General features: G+C 33.3%; 2 protein-coding genes across 3 annotated transcripts; both read right to left on the reverse strand.

Annotated features, from left to right (window-relative positions):
- Window positions 1-276: 276 nt before the first annotated feature.
- Window positions 277-15493, reverse strand: LOC145291200 (protein fem-1 homolog C-like). 2 transcript variants are annotated; one of them, XM_080136779.1, is made up of 2 exons: window positions 13845-15493; window positions 277-2132 (listed from the first exon to the last, which is right to left on the reverse strand). In XM_080136779.1, the coding sequence occupies exons 1-2, from the start codon at window positions 13948-13950 to the stop codon at window positions 304-306; spliced, it is 1935 nt and encodes a 644-aa protein (XP_079992905.1). In that variant the 5' UTR covers window positions 13951-15493; the 3' UTR covers window positions 277-303. The 2 variants fall into 2 exon arrangements, with proteins under 2 accessions (XP_079992905.1, XP_079992906.1); XM_080136780.1 differs by lacking the exon at window positions 13845-15493 and adding an exon at window positions 8733-8846.
- A 146-nt stretch (window positions 15494-15639) lies between these two features.
- Window positions 15640-22182, reverse strand: LOC145291199 (protein fem-1 homolog CG6966-like). Its single transcript, XM_080136777.1, has 2 exons — window positions 22036-22182; window positions 15640-17923 (listed from the first exon to the last, which is right to left on the reverse strand). Exons 1-2 carry the CDS (start codon window positions 22169-22171, stop codon window positions 16095-16097), a joined length of 1965 nt encoding a protein of 654 aa, XP_079992903.1. The 5' UTR covers window positions 22172-22182; the 3' UTR covers window positions 15640-16094.
- Window positions 22183-25337: the final 3155 nt, after the last annotated feature.

Below are 25337 nucleotides of genomic sequence, written 5' to 3' on the forward strand. Positions count from 1 at the left end.
TATTTTAAGCATTCCTTTTATTTATGTAGTGTATTTTATTATTTCGCCATAGGAAAAACATCTTATTGAAGCAAGTGTTTATATCATATGATATGATTATTCTTAGATCCGTTCAATTAATCTCAGATTTAACTTAAACTGAGTCAATATTTTGTAGACAATTAATGATGCATTGTCGTCTATAAAATATCAAGTTAATCAATATGGCAAGATTCTATTATTTAATGTGTATTTGATTTCTATTTGATTTTAAGAAAATTACAGCAGATATGAAAATGACGTTTTAAAAGTTTTATTTTATTTTCAATGCACGTTTACAAAATATGTTATTCTCTTAGGAAGCAAGTTTCTGTAAGGGATTTGGAATTTCTTTATCACTTTTGCTGTCAGACATTGCAATGTAACGTGACTTAAAGGATTTCTTAATAAGCCGTTTTGTCGAAGGTATTCCATGGGACAGTAGCCATAATTATTTGTAAGGTCCACGTGGCACCCGTGGTCAAGAAGGCACCACAGTGTATCAGGTTCCTTGTCAGATAAGTGTCGGTCGATGGCGTAATGAACAGCCGTATTTCCAAACTCGTCTTTACCATTAATATCAACGCCAGAATTGATTAACTTGCGCACTAGTTTTGTCGAAAGCCGGAAGCGGATTGTCAAATGAAGTAAGCCGACTTGTCCCGGACCTTGCGGTTGACGTCGGATCATATTGCAGAGCGCCGCGTTTAACCTGCTGTCTTGTTCTTCTGTGAGATGAAAGGAAAGTATATAATCGAGTTGCGACAATATCTGAATCAAGAACATCTCAACTTCTATCAATTTCTTTTTGCGGTCAATGTCGTTAAGGGAATCTACAAAATCCATTCCGACCATGCTAAAATAATTGATGAATATACAAGCAAGATTGTGAGCGTGTTCGATGGTGTCGTTAGCAGTTTCAACAAGCGTAATGGCCAGAACCCGCATTCTACATATAAGCATGAAAAGGTTACCTGGCAAGGGATCTGAATGGTTGGCATAGAAATGAAACAAACACGCTAGTAATGATATCGCGTTTTCGAACTGGGAATGCTCAATATGGTGAACAGTCTTTTCAGAGAAGGAATTACATGTATCGTCATGTTTTGGTCCGAGTATCCGCAGCTGGATAAGTAATGCTTGGATCCACATCGATTCATGGTTGATGGATATTTGGTTTAATTGTTCTAATGTTTGTAACTCTCTTCCAAGCGGGATTACCATCGACTGATGACTTCTATGCTCTGGAATATTTTTTGGGAAAAGGTTATACTTGTATCGTATCTCTAAAGCTTTCTCCCAGTAAAATATTGCCTCGTTTGAATCATCCACGAGCATCTTGCTTCCCAACAACTCGTATGCATTAGCTCTCTCCTCGTTTGAATAGTAACCCATGCCAAGCAGGTATTCAACTAAGACAGACTTGCATTCAATTGCGCAGACTTCAAGTGGTGTGTTCTCTTCCGGTCCAACACGGTAGATATCAGCACCGTTTCTGATTAGCACTTTTGCCGATTCGACTTGCCCTTTTTGTATGGCAAAATAAAGCGCGTCTCTCCCTTTCGTGTCTCTCTGGTTAATATCTGCCCCATTACTTAGCAACAATTGGCATATCTTAGCCGAACGCACTGAATAGATAAGGCACGTTCGTCCCTTACAATCGGGGATGTGTATGTCAGCCCCTTGCATAATAAGGTAACGCACCATTTTAAATTTTCGACAAGCGATGCTAACTGCAGTCCTTTGGCTACTGTTACGAGTATTTACGTTAGCGCCGTGATTCAACAAGCTGGCCACGATATGGACGAAATTTCGCGAGGCGGCTGCCCACAATGAAGTACACTCCTCTTTGTCACAGTAGCCAGTTTGCTCGACGTTGGCACCGCATTCTTCTAGAAGATAATTCACTAGTTTAAGGTTGCCTACCAGTGTCGCTTCTAATAAAACCGCTCTTCTGTTTACTCGTAAATGAATAAGCTTCCGTCTGTGCTTGAGATCGTAACCACTCAGAATACTCTTGACTTTTCTAGTCTTGTTCTTCCTTGTAAGATCATTGATGAACTTTGCCACTTTTCGTCTGCCTTTCAGTGTATAGATGTTTCCTGTCACGACAACTTGCCACAATGAAATGAAATAAAAAAGAGAAACATTAAGAAACATAAAGTATGTAATCCAATATAATGCAGGTTACAGATATATGAGTGTAAACACGATGTTGTTAATACTTTAACACAAAACAAAAATAAACTGTTTATGTCATATATTCCTGTACTATACGTATTTAAACTGCACTATTCCGTAAACATTTCCCAAATAATTAAATCATTTCTTGGCATAATGTTATGCAGAATAGGTTATTAAATTTTTCACTAAATAAATGTCTCTATAATCATGACCAAATACCAATGCAGGCTAATTGTTAACGAATGTAATATAGCTGGTGAAAGGGTTGGTTATAATGGACCTTGTGTGGCGTTTAATTATTAAAGAGATTATCGAAATTAAAACTTCACATTGCGTCTTTTGAAATATCCGATGGTTTAGTCTGTTGAAAAGCAGGGCTGCGTTATTTGGTTTTCAGGACAGGTATATCTGCGAAAGCCTTTGATAGTGTGATTTTCGTTTTATTTTATTGTGTGACTTTCGTTTTATTTTATTATGTGGTTTTCGTTTTATTTCATTATGTGATTTTCGTTTTATTTTATTATGTGGTTTTCGTTTTATTTTATTGTGTTATTTTCCTTTTATTTTATTGTGTGATTTTCGTTTTATTTTATTGTGTGGTTTTCGTTTTATTTTGTGTGGTTTTCGTTTTATTTTATTGTATTATTTTCGTTTTATTGTATTATGTGGTTTTCGTTTTATTTTATTGTGTGGTTTTCGTTTTATTTTATTGTGTGATTTTCGTTTTATTTTAGACACACCTAAATAATGAAATATTTTAGAGTTGAGGTAAAAGTAAGTTATGTTGCAAATATTCCCGAAGTTCCATGGTTGACTCATCTGCCTAAAATAACGATAAAACAGAAGAAGATTCGCAACATTTCTTCTGCGAGTAAAACGTATCTAATAATGGTGTTACTAATATATTATTACACTGCCTATGATTTATTAAATGGCTGCTTTATACCGTAATTTTCACCTATTTCAAGAGTTCAATATTCATGGTAAAATATATCAACATCAATTGTCAAAACATGCGTTGTTTAAAATGAATGGTCAGTTACATGTTTTTCATAGATGTGAATATGCACTTCCTTTCAATTATTTCTTCAGAGTTTTCTGGGTATTAAGAACAAAAGTGAGTAGTTATTGATCGTTCTAATCAAATCTACAAATATGTCGATCCGCACAACAAATCTATAGTTATTGGTCAAATAATCAGCCTCTGTATGTTTAGATATAAATATTACTGAATGCTATTATTTGTTGTATAACTTTTTTTGGACTACTGTTCTTATTTTGTGTTTTATTGACACAATGTTTCAATCGATCTACTCTGGTTTGTCCTGAGGAATACGAGAATCATCCTGCTGACAACGGAAAGTCTTTTAAACAAAATCGAGATTCTGTGAGGAATTTCGAACGGATTCCTTCATTTAATCTACGGGGCGTGCATGGTTTTTTCCCGTCTGCATAAATGTGTATAGGTCACTAAAATGTCCAATTGCTTTTTGAGTGCCGTCTTCAATCAAAAGGGCACATACAACACACTATCGTATATATTTTCCGTTGCTAATCTATTCTTCCGAAGATATTAATGTTTTCTAATAGTTTATATTTAATTAGGGAATCATTTGGAATGGTAAGTTACGTCTTAAACGTTAAAAGCATGTCCAATGCGCCGAAGACATTCTGAACATGCCCAAATCAAACACGGCATAATAATTTCTGTAGATTATCATTATTTGTAACACCATGGCTGTCTGTGAAGGGTGTTCATTGGATTTCTTCCAAACCTATTTCCTTAAAAATATCCTTTGCAATTCTTGCGAGTACTGTGACCTATGAAAATTGTAATATGGGGTCCAAATTAAGAGAGGATAAGAATCAATGGCCAGCAGGAGTAATTTCGTCATTAGCGAAACAAAAAAATAGATACACGTCGAAAACTAATGTACGCAAACTATTTTATGAGTTCGTTTCTCAGTTTTTGTGTTTGGAATTAGGTTAATAGTTAAGGTTAACTTTTATGATTGGGGTTAATTTTTGACAGAAATCTTTAGTATTACCAAAATTTACAAGAAAATATATTTTGTCTACTGGTGTGGATAAGGATTGATGTTTAGGTTAAGGTTTAGGATTAGTGTGGGAATTTAGATTAAGGGGTTAGCTTAATATTTCATGTTTACGGTTAGGGTAAGTGTTAATAGTTGTATCGGTTTTCGTCGGGCATCTATAGTATACAGTAGGTTGGAGGGAACAAATGATTTGCAAGGGGACCGGGTAGCAGATTCTTTTAAATCACAACAATATCTACACGAATATATTTTTGACTAATAATGTTAGACGGGCCTTAAAAGTAAAGTTTACAACAAATTGTGCCTAAATTTAGGAAAAGACTAACAATCCTTAAACCAAAAGCTACAGGCGTCCTTGACACTAGAGTTGTTTTTTTTCTAATTTTTGTTCAACTCAATCAAGCCACACTGCCAATTAGGCATAAGAAGTTTCTATTTCACGCTATGTTTACGGGTTGGCTGCGTAAAGGAGAAACCCATATGTGTACTTATATTACACTTAAACTTCTGCATGTCAATACTGTTAGGGAAGCAATAATGCATTAGGAAATGTCAACGTTAGCGGTCTAAGTGGAAAATCTACAGGAATACAATGATTTTCTGCACATAGTAATTTTTGCGTTGAAACATGGGGGTGTTGATGCTAAATGATTTTCTCTGGTGTAGGTGCGCCGAATGCACTGAATTAATGAAAGCGAATAATTTTGCGTATTAATAATTCCAAATTTATTTCTAAATTATTACCTACCGTTTATTAAATTTTCACATCACGAGATGTTATTTAGAATGACTATCACGCGTCATACATAAATACATAAGGGTGCTACTGCACTTACTGATCCGAGCTATTTTTTACATCGTATTTCCAATTTTAATTAAAGTTGTATATGTTTTGTTTTATTCAATTTTAAGGTTAAAATACAGAATAGGTACAAAACACCCTACCCTCCCCATGATAAGAACGGATTTTTAAATTATAACGTTATTATTTCAGCACGGACCAATAAGTGCGTGAGTAACTAGATAAGGATATATGAGGAATCATATCAGTTATAGTGAACAGATACCCAACAGATTTGTTGAAAAGATGCTTATGCAATGATTTTTTTTTTAGAGAGATAATGCAGCAGGTGCAAGTCAGTATACATTCCGACATTCGATGTTTTATACGACTACGCAATATGAAAGCGCTTCGTTCATCGCAACAGGGAAGCCAATCTAATCATCTAAAGGATGAACAATGACTCAGGCTAAAAAAATCTGTTCAAAGTGAAGCTGGTTTATGCATAACAGTGTGGAGACACCTGCATTGACCAGGCTTAACCTTGCTTATTTTTGGTTATTTATAAAGAACCGCGGTGTCAACGTGATTATGGCGTATATATTATGAAATATATTACGCCTACGAATAACCAGTAAAATAAATTAAGTTAATGTATACATAATAAAAATCTAGATGATTGTCGTTAAGAAATTCGGTAAATTACACTACACTTAAAAGGCAAGAAATCAATTTAAAAATAAAATCAGGTAAAATGTGATATTATAGTCCCTCAATCAGCATTCAATTGCTATGAAATAGGATACTGAAGAAAAACATATAAAACAACAAAAAAAAATAGATCATCGGACAACAAAAGAGGTAGGAAATAGAATTTTCACTAAACATAGACGGAAATTAAACACACTAAACTTTACATGGGATGGTTTGTACGAGTGACCATAACAATGGATCTGATATATATTTAGATTTGATGTGTCGGGATTAATAAATGGGTTTGTGACTTTTACGCATAACGATAGAGTGCTACAGTTATTTAGATTTTTACAAGAATAAGGACGAATTCAAGACGGTAAATACTAGTTTACAAAAGTTATGGTGGAGTGTCGTCAGTGGGAGGTTTACGGCAGTATTTAGCTGGACACAACCAAGTTTTCTTTTTAAACTTTGACGTCAATTGAGTTAGAACGCAGTTTAAGATGGATTGTGGTTTGGAGCAGATAGGGAGATTAATTGATAACCTGACTGAGGTGGAGCTTCTGACAATCGTACATGAGAACATTAGCATTTAGAGGGTCGAAGAATTCAGACACGATGTCAGATTTCAAAGTACATATACAAAATGTGGAAGTGTGTGTTTTCTTTTGTGTACTTTGTTTGTTTGCGTTTTCTTACTCTATTTTGTGTTATTTTTAGATTTCGAAACTCGTGGACTCTCATCGACAGTTTTCAATGTATAATAGACGACAGCATGGCTATAAGAAGAGTTAAGATTGCAATTTTTGATGCGAGTGAAATAACGTCAGCATCTATTTCGAAATGGTGGCACAGGAATGTAGCAATTAGTTCGAGTGAAGTAGTCTTTAAATCTTTTGTCGAACTCTGACGAACAATTGCCAATTTGTTTTATCTGCTATGCTCCCTCAAGCTGTATACATGATTGTTCCTGTGTCCCTAGCTCTCCAGCGAGGTTTACTAGCACTAATGCTATTTTTTCAATAGCATGCAGTTCACCCACAAAGTATCAACGATCGACGTAATTGGCACCCATGTATTTAAAAAATATCTTTATTCCTAAATGTTAAATGGCACAAAAACAATTAGAAATCCAAGAGGATAATAAAGGGAAATTGTATCCAATTATATTTGTACATATTATTTTGACTACCTTAATAAAGACTTCTAGTTTTTAATATAATTTATTTTTAACTAGTTTTAACAGTTAAAATACATAATAGGTAAAAACACTCTCCCCTCCCCATGATAAGAACGGGTTTTTAAATGATAACGTTATTATTTCAGCACGGACCAATAAGTGCGTGAGTAACTAAATAAGGATATATGAGGAATAATATCAGTTATAGTGAACATATACCCAACAGATTTGTTGAAAAGATGCGTATGCACTGGTTTGTTTTGAGAGAGATAATGCAGCAGGTGCAAGTCAGTATACAATCCGACATTCGATGTTTTATACGACTACGCAATATGAAAGTGCTTCGTTCGTCGCAACAGGGACGCCAATCTAATCAGTTTGCTAGCACTAATGCTATTTTTCAATAGCATGCAGCCCACCCACAAAGTATCAACGATCGACGTAATGGGCACCCATGTATTTAAAAATATCTTTATTTCCAAATGTTAAATGGCACAAATTAGAAACAATTAGAAATCTAAGAGGATAATAAAGGAAATGGTATCCAATTATATTTGTACATATTAGTTTCATTACCTTAATAAAGACTTATAGTTTTACTATAATTTATTTTCAACTAGTTTAAACAGTTATATACTAAAAATAACAGAAAACGTTTATAAGACCAGACCCCCCTATAAATGTTGGTGCGTTAATTTAAACTGGATTTTATTGTGTTTATTGTGTTTATTGTCTATGAATTGATTAATGATTTACTTTTTTACATAGTACGGGACCAAGTATAGTTTTACGAGATTTGATTTTTACATGGTTTCTAGTAAGACTTAATGGCTATTACAGGATTTCTTATATTTTTCAGCATAAACCTTTTCCATAGTGATGCGTATATTTTCGACGCTTATTTTCGTCATTGTGTGTCGATAAGAAAGTATTGTACTTTCTCAACATCGTTCAAACTGTTTAAAAGCGTTAAATGTATACAGGTCTGTAGATAAGTTCATATACCTCTGATTGCTAACAACCTTTTTTTTTTCATTTTGCGTAAGCTCCTGTTAACTGTTTTGGAATTTAACTAAAATATAAAAAAGCATCGTGTAAAAAGTCAGCATAGATGGAGTTCCTATTTACAATGCCTCCCCACGGGACAGAGTTAGACACCAGAGTCGTTTTTTAACGTGGAGAAAAGGAACAAAAATAAAAATTGTCTCAGTCGTGAAGGATTTCTCCTCCACTGACAGAGAACAAGAAATCGAAGTGCAGCATCTGAAGAACAGATATTACACTTTGATCTTGTCCCGAAGGCCAATTGATCTTCTATGTTATAGCATAGATGGAGTTTATAACTTATTAAAATATATATTTAGATTAGTTAAGCGGTGTTTTAGAGCAAACATAACATTTAAGTTTAAATTTATGTAGATAAAATTGACTTATATTAAGGATAAACATTCATGAATAAGTTTTCGGTAAAATTAAAAAAAACAAACAAACTTAAGACATAACGTACAAGTTGTGTATTATATCTCCGATGCATACTAAATTTGTTTTATTATATTCGATTTAATCCTCAGTATTTAATCTTTCTGATGCACTATATAACACAATAATTCCTGATGCTTTTGATATTCAAAATCTTACTGATTACATTCGACGAACATTCACTGTATAAAACACATTACTAGTAAGTGAATGATAATTGATTGTGTGAAACGTAATTATATTTAAGAACACTTTGTATTGCTGTGTAGGTTACTATAAAATCATAAACAATACATTTGGAATACATTAGCTTACATACTTGTATAAATGTACATACCCATTTTGTATACTGAGACGTCGGCAGTGCGGGTAAATCGAATTATATGACAAAAGGAAAATAAAGTAACGAGTTGACGTCATAATGAATAAATGGCAGAATCGTCTGGTAAATTTGGAAAGTGATTTATAATTGCATCCATTATTAATAAACACACTACTTTTCACAATTATACATAATATTCTTAACCACCAACTGGAAGAATTACTAACACTCTGCGGTCTTTTGGTTAAAACCCCCAGATTTCACATTTCCAGGCAATATGAACTGGGACAAACACATTGGATATATTGCCGAGGCTACTGGAAGGCAGTTAGATTTTTTTACCGTAGTAAAACACTACACAGACCTACCAATATTCTGTGTGTCTACAACTCGCACATAAGATAATGCATCGTTTATTGCTGTCATGCCTGGACTGACGCATGGGTTACTAGTATCGTCCTTGTAAATAAGGTCAAAAATGTGCCCAATCTGATAGGTCTCGTGCTCTCAAAACATCGAACCACTGTCTTCTCGTTGCAACATGTCATCTTTAATGGAATGTGCTTTCATATTGCATTTCTATAACTTTACATGCAGTAGAATTAATGTTCTACACTGTTGAGATCGTTAGATGCCAGACCCCTTTCTATGATTACTAGATTTTAAAACCCCCTACCTTTCTTTCTTTCCACACTGCGTTACCATGCATAAATGCATATATGCGAACAGATATCTTCCTGTTCACCTCATTACAGCTGTGATTACAAAAATTATACTAACAAGCTTCGCATAACATACAAGTCTATGTGTACCTTTTAGGGATAAATTACTGTAATAGCAGTGATTCCAAAGAATTTTGATGTATTCTAAAGATTTTTTAAATCTCATATTTTCTTTACTCTCTGACACGTCGCTGTTTAAAAAAAAAAAGCCCTCAAAAGTATAAAATAGGAAAAATTAAAGCTAATGTTTTTCTACGCATTTTGACGTAGAAACAACTCGATATCTGAAATTCTCTCAAATAATTGATCAATTTCCTTAAAATTTTTGAAAACAAAACTGAAATATATATATATATATATATATATATATATATATATATATATATATATATACATATATATATATATACACTGAAATGTGATTTAAAAATCTTATGCATTTTTTCCGCGATCTTATCCGAAGTTTTATTTTTTGGGTCGTGACATCTTAGATTTTATTACACATTAAAATATATTGGTTGGTTGGTTGGTTGGTTGGTTTTGTTTTACGGCATATCAACCCTTTTCGGGTTATTTAATGCCAAACCCAAATATTTTGAAGAAAATCTTTTTTATTAGAATATATTTGTTGTTTTCAAGTCGGTTTCTATTTAACCCATAGTTGAAACCCTAACAGGTACTCCCACTTCGGGTCGGAGTGGACCTGGGAGCAATGGTAATTAAAGGGTGACTCCACACTCCTCAAAGCCCACAAGCTGGAGCCTCACCACTGGATATAGTTTAAGATCATATCCAGAAGCAAAATATATTGGAATGACAAAACAAAATATACTTAATAATGGTACTTAATAGTTACCGATGTATAAAAATGTTTATCTATATTTCATGAAAAAATCCTTAGAAGATATATTAAAATTATATCAGTTTCACAAAAAATTTAGTTATGCAGTCTTGCATTTCGCTACTTGTGCAAGTAATCAAGACATAAAAAAATGAAAATACCGAAAATAAGGTTATATAGTACGTATCCCTTATGGAATGAAGTTCTCCGAAAAATAAAGTTCACTTAATTCGATCAAGTAGTCTTTTTTATTTTTACATTTTTAAAGTGTTGCTGGTGAAATTTAAAAATAGTTCTTACCGAATGTCTAATTTTTTTAATAATTGAATTTTGAGACTCCGTGAAAAATGTGGAAGATGAAGTCTTAAAATTATTATGAATGAATAAACTGACAACATTACTGTTAATTATTAAAAACATAAACTCGACGCCATTTTTTGTCAAGTAGTAAAAATATACTTAAATACCTGAGTAATTTTTTTTTAATGATAAACCAGTTTATTCATTCGCGCATCTCACTAATAATGTTAGCCGCGTCTCTTATATTACGTGTTTCTTCATTGTCATAACAAAATATAGTTAGGTAAGTAACTGAAACAATTATGAGTTTAGAGTTTATTAAAATTATTTGGACTTTACAAACTTTTTATATTAAAAAAAGGGAGTTTTAGTTTATAATCTCATACAACACTTTCTCATTGAAAATAAGTTTTTGATAAAGCTAATTTAAATTATGTATTAAAATCAAATTATGATCAGATTCAAGAATTAAAAATAATATTTACTAGAATGAAGTGAAAAGTATTTGAAATAATTTAAATAATACTTTTTATGGCTACAAATTGCGATATTGAGAATGAATGAATTATCTACATGGAAATTTTCTCACTTACATCCGTCCATACAAAACGAAAACAAAGTGTTTAGATGGTGTCTGCTGTAATATATGTTTTATATACATATATATATATATATATATATATTTATATAAATACATATATATATATATATATATATATACATATAAGAAAAATTGCAATTAAATTTACCAAAATGATCCAAGAAGGTAAAATTAAAGTATATTATAAATATTAAAGAATTAATATTTATATATTAATCTCAATCAGATGTAAAAGCTCGATAAAACTAAATAGGAGATAGAGCTTATAAGAAGAGACAATAGTAAATAAAACATGTTAAAACACATTGAAAAAAGAGTTAAAAACATATTTAATTTGAAATGGAAACATTACATCAGTAGATAGGCCTTAATCCGCGGAGTTTCGAAGAAATATTATCCTTCTCATCAGAGGGTTGGATTTATCCAAATGCGGAATCGGATTTTGCTTGCAAAAGTATTTGATGAAACTACAATAAGTCAAAGACCTTACTTGATAACAAAAAGTGAAGAATAGGGAATAGGGTGAAGAAAGATTTTTTTTCACGTAAAATATCATATAATATAATATAATATGATATAATATGTATAAATATATACATATATATATATATGTCTCTCTGTGTGTGATAATATTTCAAGTCAAGGTAAAAGTCTCACTGTTATATTTTAGTTTATTAATGGTTTAAACAAACTTAAACAATGTCTAATATATTATCGCACTGACTTTTTTTTCTATATTTTAATTTTTATTTAAGTTGTTTTCTAGTATTTACGGAAAAATATGGTCGTCATTGTTGTATGTTTACATGGGATGTTTTTTGCCATGTTCAAATCAAATTTCGCCAGATTTATGAAACATAAAATGAACAGTCAGACCAAGCGAGTAGAACTCTGATCACCTTTCTTCATTCTAGAGTAGAAATTGCCATTAATTAAATCCATTTCACTAGTTTTCACTTGCATGCTTTTTAATGGGTATTGGAATTAGTGGAAGACACACACACATTTATACATGTATATATACGTATATATATATATATATGTGTGTGTGTGTGTGTGGGTGTGTGTGTGTGTGTGTGTCTGTGCGTTTGTGTGGGTGGTTTCTTTTTCTTACAACCTGAAGTTTATTATGTTAAGTCATTACAAAATAATCCGCCCATATCGTTAAAATACAAGCAATTTTTTTCTTATTTTTGTTATTACATTAAATATCAAGAGAGCAAGGAAAGAATGGAAATCGGGGGAAAAGAGACGGTAAATATACTAGAAAGTAAAGAAAATTAAAAATCTGTAAAATTATAAAATAAATACAATTAGTTAAGAAGTAGGAGAAAAGAACAGAATGAAGGGAAATAGATAATTGAGCGTGCAAAGAAAGCTTGCTGCACGTGTCTCAAAGTTTAAACTATCTTCCACGCAATGTATCTTTCTCTTCACTACCCTACTGCCCCTTTGACATTCCCCGTCTCATTTCCCGTACACAATCACGCTCATTTTATTCAACAACTTTCTTACAATCGTTTTTTTAATAAGAGGTGCAGAAGAGCATGTTTATCAGAATCCTATTAAGATCCTCGATAATTATCCATGATTAAAAGACCGAAAGAAAGGGGGGCTCTATCGTGCTATAAAACTTCTCACACCTGAGTGTATCTTATACCTCCATAAGGCCAACATTCGCCAACGCATAGAATATTGATTCCACATATAGGACGGTGTATTTAGCACTAGTCTTTTACTCTTGAATAGGGTCCAAAATGGTCTCAATCTAGTAGGTCCCACTTTGCCAACTAGAATTTAACTCCAGCACCATCGTTGCATGTTGTATCTCTGTGCCTGATTTACAAGTATTATAATGGAATGTGCTTTACTTAACTTATTGCAATTCTACCCTGTCAACGTACATATCCTCGAGGAACCCGCCTAGCAGTAAAATCACACCCCTTTACTTTTGAGAGTCAGAAAACTTCCTATTTTTATAGTTTCCTCCGCTAGAATATCTAGATATTGGGATGTCCTTCCTGCTACTTGATTCCCTTACTGTACTAATATGCAGATGTTCAAATGCAACATAAATCAGCCACTTTATATTTCTTTGGCATGGTGCTAATTTGTAGCCACTTATTCTTTATTTCGGAGTAAAAAACAATATGCTATAATCCACCTAATTAATGTGGGATGGACACAACATATTTATAAAATACAAACGAGAGTTGAAAGTAGAACTTATGGTTACTTTAAGCAGATTCGTAACTTTCGTGTCCTTTATTATATCTTTACATTCAATGAGAAATTAGGAAATTACTGTGTTCTGCATCATGTGAATTCACTTATTCAATACCGTTGACTACATGTTTTACCGGAAATATACGATTTACAAGCAAGTTTTTGCGAGTTTTAACTGTTACATTCAGATCAATATATCTCCAGAATGTATTAATCAAAATGAGTACCATGTGAATCAACACACTTCTGCCAACACAAAACAAGTGTATTTATTCCGAAACGTAAAAATCTTGAGTTTTAATATCGATGAAATTGCTGAAAGTGCTTTTGATATCAATTGAGTTTTTTGAAGACAGATATTTTGGAGATGCTTCAAAAGGTTGTAGTCAGTAGTTGATAATTATAGACACTATGACAGATGAAATGGCTGCCTTTACCTTCTGTATAATTAGTTAACAAACGTGCGGCCAGACATTGTCGTGAAGGAGAATTAGCCTTTCTACCGACTGATGATGTGTGTTGTTCTTGAAGTTTCTGATGCATTTCATTCAATTGTTGACTTCATCTCCGCAGTAATCGTTTCGCCTGCATTAAAAAACTGTAATATATAAGATCGTCAGTAAGACATTCTTTTCGTACAACTCTGATTTCACGAAGTGTTGTGTAGCATTTTCGACGTCTAACAACTGAGCTTGGCATCGCCGATTCTGGTAAAGAGCCGACTGTTCATCACAACCCGGTGGTGAAACAGACCATACTTATTGCGTTATAAAAGGGATGATGGCAATTCATAAGTGGGTTCTTTTGTTTGTCGTTCAATTCGTGAGGCAAAGATTTATCATTTTTTAATCGCTCACAAATTGTTGGAAATCGTCGTATACGTTACGTCAAATTCAGAAGTAAGTTTCTGGGCAATTGTACTTGTATTAGCTCCGAATAAGTATTTAATTAATCGTTGTCAGCGTCCCATTGCCGTCGACTACGCTCATCACCCTTAATAATTTCGTCCTTGTCAGGACATTTTTTAAGCCAGCAATGTGCTCTGCATTCAGTAGTGGGTCCTGCGCAAGACGCTTCCTTTAAATTGGAAGCTATTTAAGCAGCGTTTCGCCATTACTTGTATAAAAATAATAAAATTGTGCGAATTTGTTTTTGCAATAGTGTGTTCAAGATTCTGAAAAGAAAACATTTATTTTGATACGATTGAAACTTAAACGATTTGATAGAGACAATATCGCTCCTAGAAAATATATATCTATAACAGCGAACGTGTCTGTGTGTGTGTCTGTGTACAGTTCCTTACGCAATAATTCTGTCAATTTTTAGTCTACAGGCTCGAAATTTGATATACAGGGTACTGAGATTTGGAAAAATCGATGTGATCGGTTTTCGGCCAGAAATTTGGTTAAGGGGTCAAAGTTCAACGATTTTACCTTTGAGAACTCTATCAAACTCCTCTGACAGTTTTTGGTCTACACACTTGACATTTTAAATATAGGTTCCTTGGACGTGGATCTAACTTAATAACTGGATTTGAACCCACAACTTTAAATGTTAAATGGTCATAATAGGGGTCAAATTAAAAAAAAAACAAAGTGGCCGCTTCTTTTTTTTTTTTTTTTTTTTGCTTAACATACACCTCCACATAGCCGGGCAACGCCGGACACCCATGCTAGTTAAATATAAAGTAAAAGTATTATAACGAAGATTATTTTAAAATGCATCTTCTGAAATCGACGTGAAAAAACATTCTGAAAGCTTAGAGTATTTTAGTCCTTACATCAAGTTGCGCCATGTCTATTCTGTGACGTTTTCTATTAAATATAATTCAATATTTAGACAGCGATTAACACTTTTGAGATAGTGAGTATTTCGCTTTATAACGCCGACCCGTTAACCGTGGTAATGTAATCTTTTCTATATAGTCAACTAGCATGTTTCTGACAACAGTATTGTTCTTTTTCCGGAAGTAAATTTATTAATCTCTCGCGTTAAAGTTGTAATGTTAAACATAGTATTATTTTTTAACAGAATACATTAAGTAACATCATGGACAGTATGCAGCGATTCACATTAAAAATAAATAAATATTTGTAGTTATTAAAAGCCTTTGTGAAAACTACAATCTCAGGTAAATTATTTTTGTTTAAGTTCCATGTCAAATAGGTGCTCCTCTTCAACAAACTGTTTATACTAACTTTGAGGCATGTATTCTCTTCTCAGAATATGAAATCTTTATGTCAATCGAAAATAAATATGATAATTTATTAAATAATGATATGTATCACGAACAATGTTTCCTCAGAAAAATATACATACGTTTTACGTATATGATCTTGTGAACAGTAATCCATGCACAACGTATCCGATGAATTTCCCAGAACCCCCGAATAAATGACGCTTATCAAGCCGTCCGGTATTTTTTCTCCTTGGTCTGAGATGTTTAAGCATTTTCTACCGGTGACATTTGAATATGTTTGTGCCAACCAGATTTATCCTTTTCATTTAGCGGCATATCATTATGCTATATAAAATTCGACTACCTTAATTTCTCTACGTCCGTTGCGAAATAGTTAAAATCTGTTCAATACAAGATTAAACTAATGCCATTATATTTCATAAGAGGCATTTCAAGTTCCTGTATGTTCGAAGAATACTATTGTTCGTTTGTGAAAACTTTTTATTTTTCAGTGTACATTTACAAAATACTCTAAATCTGCCGGAAGAAAGTTGTTGTAAGGAATTTGATATTTCTGTATACACTTTGCTGTCATGCACTGCAAAGAGATGTGCGATAGGGGATTTCGTAGTATGTCGTTTCGTCGAAGATATTCAAGAGGACAGTAACCAAAATTGTTCGTTAGATCAACGTGACAGCCATGATCGAGGAGACACTTCAACGTGTCTGGTTCTTGGTCCCATAAGTGGCGATCGATAGCGTAATGGACTGGTGTGTTTCCCAACTCGTCTTGCCAGTTAATATCAGCCCCGCAATGGATTAACTTGCTCAAGACTTTTGGAGAAAGTCGGAATCGGACTGTTAAATGAAGTAAGCCGACCTGTCCCGGTCCTTGCGGTTTACGTCTGATTAAATTATAAAGCGTGAAGTCTAGTCTGTCCTCTTGCTCTTCGGTTAGATTAAACGAGAGTATATAATCGAGTTGGGACAAGATCTGGATTAAGTACATCTCAATATCTACCAGTTTCTTTTGACGGTCTGCCTTATTAAGTGAGTCTACATAATCCATCCCAACCATGCTGAAATAATGGCTGATTAAGCAGGCAAGATTGTGAGCGTATTCGATTTCGTAGTTGGCGGTCTCTACAAGTGTAATAGCTAAATTTTTCAGTCTACAAATGATTATTAAAAGGCCAGCAGGAAGCGGATCGAAATGAGTAGCGTAGAAAAGAAATAAGCACTCTAGTAATATACGCGCGGGTTCAAATTCAAATCGATCAATATGGTGATTAATCTTTTCCGTAAAGGAATTACTGGTTGTTTTATGTTTTGGTCCCAGTATGCGCAACTGGATTAATAATGCTTGCGTCCATATTGAATCAGAACTAATTGATACTTGGTGCAGTTGTTCCATTGTTTGGAATTCTTTCCCCAGTTGGATTTCCACTAGATGAGGATCTCTATGTTCTGGGACACTTTTTGGAAACAGATCATTCTCATATCGTATCTGTAAAGCCTTTTCCCAATAGAATATTGCCCGGATCTGATCGTTCATATGAATTCTGCTTCCCAAGAGTTCATATGCGTTAGATTTGGATTCGCTCCCGTATGAATTCACGGCGAGCAAGTATTCTACTAACGTCGCGTTGCCTTCTAGAGCGCATAGTTCAAGTGGGGTTGTTTGTTCAGGTCCAACACGGAGAATATCAGCCCCGTTTTTCAGAAGTATCTTTACTGATTCTATTTGACCTTTCTGTATGGCAAAGTACAGGGCGTCTTTTCCTTTCTTGTCTGTCTGGTTAACCGCCGCTCCATTATTGAGCAATAACTGACAGATCTTGGCCGAACGTACCGAATAGATTAGGCAGGCTCGTCCTTTATAATCGGGTATATGAATGTTGGCTCCCTGTTTCAACAAGTACTGTACCATTTTCACGCTGCGACAACCGATACTAACAGCAGTCCTTTGACTACTGCTTCGAGTGTTCACATTCGCACCATGTTCCAACAAACTGGCCACAATATGGACGAAATTCCGTGACGCCGCCGCCCACAAAGAGGTGCATTCTTCCTTGTCACAGTAGCCTGTTTGCTCGACGTTCGCGCCGCATTCGTCGAGCAGGTAATTTATTAGTTTTAAGTTTCCAACTAATGTCGCTTCCAATAAAGCTGGCCTACCGTTTACTCTCAGGTGTATAATCTTTTGTCGGTATTTCAGATTATAGCCACCTAGAACGCTTTTCACTCTTCTGGTCTTGTTTTTTCTTGTCAGATCATTCAGGTACCTTGCGACTTTTCGTCTGCCTTTCAGGTTGTAGATGTTTCCTGTTACTCCGACTAGATACAATAAAAAAGAAAAGAAAACCCAATTAAAATAAATTAATTCTGTAATTAAAATCTGGACACGTACTCATGTTTTCCCACATAAGTATTTTCTGTTAAATTATTATTCACTATCCATTACTTAATATTCAATAACTACTCCTACCATTTTCTATCTAAATAGAAAAGTGCATCCAATATTTTTTTATCCACTAGAGGTAGCCAACTTTCCCTGTAGCACCTATTTATTTCAATTCACGTTACCTGTGCTATTTAGTTTGTCTGGGATAGAATTAAACAGAGGTAGTGTAAAATTTCACCTTTTAGCGGTAGTATGTATCTTATGCTCAATAATTTATAGACGATGGTTGCTTCTTTAAAATATGCTAAGATATATGCTATGGTTAAAATAATATTTAACAAATGAATGTTAATAAAATAGGGTAAGAAACGTTTCAGTTACTCTCGTTTAAATGATTTAACGTAATGCAATAATAATTGTTGGTCATGTTTATGTTGCATCGTTATTAGATCAAGTAATATGTGTATATTGTGTTACTTGAATTATTTCTAATAATGATCTATGTCAGTCCCACAGTTTATCAGTGCATGTAATCTGCAACATGTTTCCAATGAGGTTTGGTTTTAAAAACCAGCATTAATATATGCAGCAGGTCACATCCAATGTACGTTAACTTGCTCGAACATTCTCCGGTACGTGTGAATTTACCGACATCTTTTCATACGTGATTGTTAAATCGTACCAGATATATATGCGACCAGTTTTATTTTTTAGAGCACAGTCCGTGTAGGAAAATTGGATTCAGTAAATAAATGGTCGATCAGTTATTTTAACATTATGTATCTTATAATAACATGTGATAAAAAATAATGAAAACGTGTTGAATCAGTTGTTGAGTATGTGTTTTAATGTTATAATAAAGAACACTTATTTTCATTAATAAAACAGAATGAAGAAAACACTCAATAGATAAGGAAACTGCTGAATTATATTGGTAGCTATACGGAATATTTACAAAAAATGTAAGGTATGTTAAATTTTCTAAATAAGAGATGAAAATCAAACGTCATTTTGTATTGTTTAATTTTTTCTCTCTAAATATAGCGTTTACAATATTACTACTTTAGTAACACTTGTTTTTGCTTATGATATGCTGTTAAAACGTTATATTTCAAACTTGCACTGGCAAATCAAGCTAAAATATCAAGCGGGAAATATTTTAACGTGAACGAAGTTCTTCTTTTAATAAAAAGTAGAACCAGTTTGATATCGATTGGAACCGGGTGTTGATAGTAGATTTGGATGAGCGAGCTAATCGCTAAGGCAGATTGGGCATTACCGACTGTGCAATAGATAATATGGGTTTGCCGATTGGGAATTGACGGTGGTTTAGTCGTTTATGACACGGAATTACGGTGTTCGTAGTCCGACTCTGGTTCTTTCCATAAAATCGTTTCAGTTGCGACGTTGGCAACTGCATAAGGCCCATAATATAAGAAATCGATGCTTTTTAGAGTAAATATCTAGATAAATATCTGGGAAAGCAATATCAACGATACAGACATCCGAAATATACGACATGACGATCCACTTCCGTTGGCTAATGTGTTTCGCGATTTACGTAATTCGCAACAGTCATCTCACATAGCAGCTCATCAAGTACCCTTTAAATAACGCAATTAACTACTTTGCTCCTTTCCCGACACTTCAGTGTTTTCCCTGTTATCCAATTAGTATGACTTTGAGTAATCTTTCCTTATGCTGAATGCCTCCATTGTTGCTAATTTGAGAGCTTGTGATCATCATTGCAATTGAATGTATAAATTAAAAAAATGAACATAATAAAAAATAGGAAGCCATTACTTTAAAACAAAAATATTGTTTTCGCTGTTTTGTTTAACGCAAACATTTTATGTGTCATTTAATGTCGAAAAACGTTGGTATTCTGCATTTACAGATCCGCAGATTTCTATTAAGTTTCTCGGTCTGCTTCGCCGATGAGGGTATTTACTAGGCACCGCCAAAAGTGGCCGAAAAATCAAGTTGTTGATTTTTAAAACGAAATTACATTTATTAAAATCCATTATTTCTGAGTAACTTTTTTTTCAAGAAAGATACAACACTGAATTTTATCATATAGAACACAGAATAATGTAAAACTTTTTCTACTATTTTTAATTAAATTTTAAATGTTAAATTTTCCTCAAAAGTAAACAATTGACATTTTTTGTCTTGCACAAAAAACGTACATAAATATTAAAAAAAAAGGTTTTTGAAATAATTAATTTATTTACTTGTTGTTTAACTAAGATTTAGGGGGATTTTCTATGAGAATATCCAAAAATATTATAATATAAGTACCTGGATTTCAAATAATTCTACTTATTCATATAGGCAACCAGTTACTTCGCGTCGATCTAGAGTCTAGATCGGCAATGTTTACGTTTGTAGTTAATAAAAAGCAAACTATAGAAGACCAAAGAGGCCAAAAAAAAATTATTTTTCAGTGACGAAAATTTCAATGTTTTATAAACGCTGAGGCTGGCCAGTACCAGATGGGTGACCATTTGTATGAGTTTGGTTTTAAATGTGTATGTGTGTGGGGGCGAAGCTCCCCAAAATGGGGGGGTACAATTTAAAGCAGAATAAAAAAAAAAAATATTTCAGCGCGTTTGGTCCACCGTAGTCGAAAGGCGGCAAACGTTTTCAAACGGGATCGAAAAAATGATGCTATTTTTAACACAAAGGGCACAATATTTATCATTTTTTTATCGATTCTTCAAAGAATGTCCTGTTTAATAATCGTCATGCATTATTTGGCTCGCTAAAAAAATTGTTAATTTATTGATCAAAGATTTTAAAATGGCTTTTTTCGTATAAATATGAATTTTTTTCTTTTTTTTTTGCTTAACTAAAATTAATTATTTTACTTAACATATTCACCGAATTTCACCTTTCAAAAATCAAAGGCGGGATAATTAAACACAATCGAAAAGTTCTGATATTCAGACGTCAAATAAGGTATGCAAATTTTTTTTTATCTATAATTCTGTCCCTTACAACAACACAATGTGTTGTGTTCAGTTTCAAATGATTATTTTAAGCATATTTGTACCCCCTCAAAACAAGGGCGGTTGTAAGCAAAAAATATATATATATATAAATATCGTTTATAATAAATAAGTGCACTGTTATAAAGTCCATTCTTCTCTTAATAATCGCTGAAAATTCCGTATTGATCGGATAATTATCTGATTTTTGGTAGATTTTTAAAAAGACGGTCCGTCAAAAAGTACTTACCTGCCCCCCCCCCAGTTTTGGCGGTGCCTAGTATTTACTGAAACAGTCAATCGCGTAACGTTAAACCGCTAAAGAAAACAATAAATAACAAACGAGATAAAACATATAAATACAATAAATAAAATTGTAAAATTGTTTCTAACATAACCCTAACGCTAACACCAACTCTACCCAGCACGATTAAAACAATTTTTTAGTGTAGGCTTAAATAGATGCGTATTTTTAGTGTATACCTCGATATATGCGTATTAACTAAAAACAGGCGATACGTTAGTAAAAATTGAGGAACGATTGGACGACCTTACACGGTTATTTCGGTCAGATGTCAGGCGAGCACAAGTAATCTTCTTTGAAATCTCGAGTTAGTAAATTCAGAAGCACCAAAGATTTTTTCATAGTTATTATCGTCTGATATGTATATCTTGTTTGACTGTTTCTTTTTCGTTTTACTCCGCAAAAATTGATTGAGATTTCCAAAGAGAAATAAATACAACAAGAACACTAATGTTTGATGCATTTTATATCTTTAGAAAAACTTATTTTGCAGCATCAGCTTCAGAAAACATTAATGTTTTGTCGCATAATGTGTTGCGTAAATATATTTTTTTAAATATCTAATTATTAAATAAATGAATAGTTTGTACAAAAGAATAACACCATTTCTCAACATCTCCGATTCTGATGATTGAACTTTGAAACTGCTTTTTTTTATTATGAAAACAATCAATTATTTGTCAATATAAAAGGATCCTTACTAATAACATATATAAACATCATATAACGCAATTGTACAACTTCTACATACCCATTTTATCTCCAGGGAGACCCACCAAATATGCACTGCACTGCGAAAAAATTGAATAAATTGGCAAAAAGAAGAACGAAAAAAATAGTATGACGTCATAATGCAGGAAAGCGTTTGAAAATCTACAAGACGTCATTTAATATGAAGATGTCATTATAAAATACGCGTTTCTATCGCCAGACGCTTCCTAAGAAGAATCATTTAAGCATTTGGCTATCATTTTTATACAATCATAACTGACGATGATCTCCGTTATTTTCGTCGAAATAAGAAATATTGTCTATTTTTTTCCTTTACGGAATTCGCTTTTCTCTTCAATTTTCATGCTGTCATAACTGCAGTAAGGATTTCCGTTAGTTTCATACAAATCGGAAATGTTTGTAAATTTTCACAAGTTATGAGTAAACACCGCTATTTCCATGCGCATAGCATGAGAAAGGCTTACACCAACGAAGTAACGCACATCCGGTTTGGCGTCCTGAAAGGTGGATGGTAAAGCACCGCAACACTGTCTCCGCTGTACTGGCTCCGATTATATTGGCTTGCCCTTCCATTGGACTTTGTCTGCAATGCCGAGAGGAGGACGCTGATAGCAGGAACACTCTGCGTCTCCTTATCGCGCGGTCCGCCCTGCATCCAGAAAGCAAATTATAGTTTCCAAATGTACAACCACAACAGATGCAGAAGTTCATAATTCCATTGTCTTATTAGACAGAAGGTGGCCATTTCTCATTTATATTTAAATCAATATATGCATTAAAATCTGTCTGCCCTATTTTCTGAATGTTTAGTTTGGTACGGAGTGGCACTTGGCCTTCAAACTCAGATGGAAGTGTAGTATATCTGTTTTCGCTTGAGTTAATTCTTCTATTTCTTATTTTACGTTATATAAATTTTATCACATACAGGCATAATATAGATCCGGATTTCATTGCAATCTATTAAGAATGTTATTATTCCTCTAATGAAAATCGCTCCAGTCATTGCATGAAATAATTTGATGTAAACAGCTAAAAAACGTACCACCTAAACTTTCAAAATCAACTAAAAATATCAATTATGCAGATATATTCACACTCAGAAAACAGAACTTTCTATGTTTACACACATCCTTCCTGATATTTAAGAATTAAAATAGAAATCAATGGATATATATATATATATATATATATATATGGATTTATCAAGCTTTACTGTCATATAAATGACGGGAACCTGCAGAGTCCGTTTCGATTTCTATTCAATTTCTATTTTAGGTGGCATTTTCAGGAATTTCTCCCGTGAAAACGAGTGATATTTACAACTGTCCCTTTTGACACCCGAAATGAATAACGCCACACATAATTAAACTCATTTGTATATCGTAACTATCCCACAAATAAGAATAGTTAATTTAACCTTCAGGCACCGATGAAAGCCTATTATATGTTCTTTATTTTTTCAGTAGATATTTTTTTTAGGAATTATGGCTAAATGAAAGAAGAAAGGTGCGTTTAACATTCGTTATTTGAGGAGGCGTTAATGTAGAATGCTTATGGGTCAGACCAGGTTATTTTTCAGTTAGGTTGTTCTCTGGTATGCATATCCTATTGTTTTCTTAACTGTTCAAATGTAGACATCGGCCTGGGTACGTAAAACAACAGAAGTTACTAGTTTAATTCAGTAGCAAAATATCCGCATGAAGCATATGTATGATTAAAATGTAATATATGGATGTATATTTGTAACCTGGTCTTTATCATAACGGACATAATCTTAAGCTACATAACGTCTATTTGTATATGTAGTTACATAATATATTATTACTCGGTAGTTATGTTTAATTAATTATAGTTCTATTGATGTACAATATCAGAAAAATATTGCAATGTTTGGCAAATTGATATTAATACAAATGCGCTATGAATCGGGTCAATAATAAGCATTTAATTTCCAAATTAGTAGGAAAACGTTTTTTTTTTAATCTCATCTTGAAGGCCAGGCAATATTCAATAAATTATTGTTGTTCTGAATGCGTTCAAAACAATTATAAAACACTGTACTGATTTTATGAAGTCTAATTTTAACAAAAAACACCAGGGCACAATACTTAATACACAACTGTACACAAATTCACAATGTTTGAAAATATATAGTCAATTTATTTCATGACGTCTTACAATTAATAAATAAAGAGATTTCAAGCATATAAATTTCTCAATTTAAATATCCTATGCACTTTTCTTTTGTTAAGCTATTGAAATATTCCTTCATTCATAACTAAGATTTCAAATAGAAACATAGAATTACAGTATTTTATCTAAACCCGTTTAAAGTGTTATTGGGGTATTTCTATATAAGAAATTCCAAGTAAATAATATGAGTAGACATTTAATATCAGATTTCGATTCTTTACATTTTTTCTACTATTGCTTATTCACATGTATTAAGCTGCAAAAGATACGTGCTGTCTTTCAAACTAATATACAACTTATTCCGAGTGGTGGTTATCGCAGGAGAACACCGGTTTAAGGGAGATAACAAGGATAAATATAATAAAAATAAGCATCATTAGCACGGTATAATTTGGGACGCTAATTAATGTGGAATAAAAAAAAATGTTAAATGAAAAAAAAATAATTACACGAATACTATAGCCTAGTCCCGGAAATTACCGGAACAGTTTACAAAAATGAAACAAGTTAGCGAACAAATTAATTTAATAACTAATCAGAGAGGCGGTAACACTCTCTATATAGGGATGGCCCGTACACGCCTATATACGCCTACAAAACAAAACTATCCAAATCTCAACTAAAATCAACTTATAAGTTTCAAAAAGCACATATTCTTACAGAGAAGCGTCTTACGAATCCAGCGAGTGTCAGAACGTCGGTTAAACTGTCAAAAGAGAGCAAAAAAAGGGTACAAAAATGGCCAATTGTTCTTCTTTCTTCTTTCTTCTTCTGCTTTCTTCTTTCTTTTGAGACGATGTATCTCGGTGTACGAACGGTCTCTGACAACAGTTCAAGCATCAATCGACTGCTCTTTACACGGAGAAGTGCAGTGACCCATCGCTTTTAAGCTAACTCCATAGTTAAATAGATTACGTGTAATAACAAGTTTTAAACACTATATACCCAATGTAGACAGACCACTTCGAACACGGAACAAAAGGGACAGCTCCAAATAATGCACCGGATGCTCACAGACGTTCCAGTTTGCCAGTGGCCTATATTTCTTGGACGCTGAATATTTGAGGTGAACGTTAAGGTTTTTTCTTTAAACAGTAACCCACCAGCGTAAATGAAGCCACGAAATCT

Source organism: Euprymna scolopes, chromosome 12 (assembly GCF_053919585.1).
Source record: "Euprymna scolopes isolate OS-2025 chromosome 12, ASM5391958v1, whole genome shotgun sequence".
NCBI classification, from domain to species: domain Eukaryota; kingdom Metazoa; phylum Mollusca; class Cephalopoda; order Sepiida; family Sepiolidae; genus Euprymna; species Euprymna scolopes.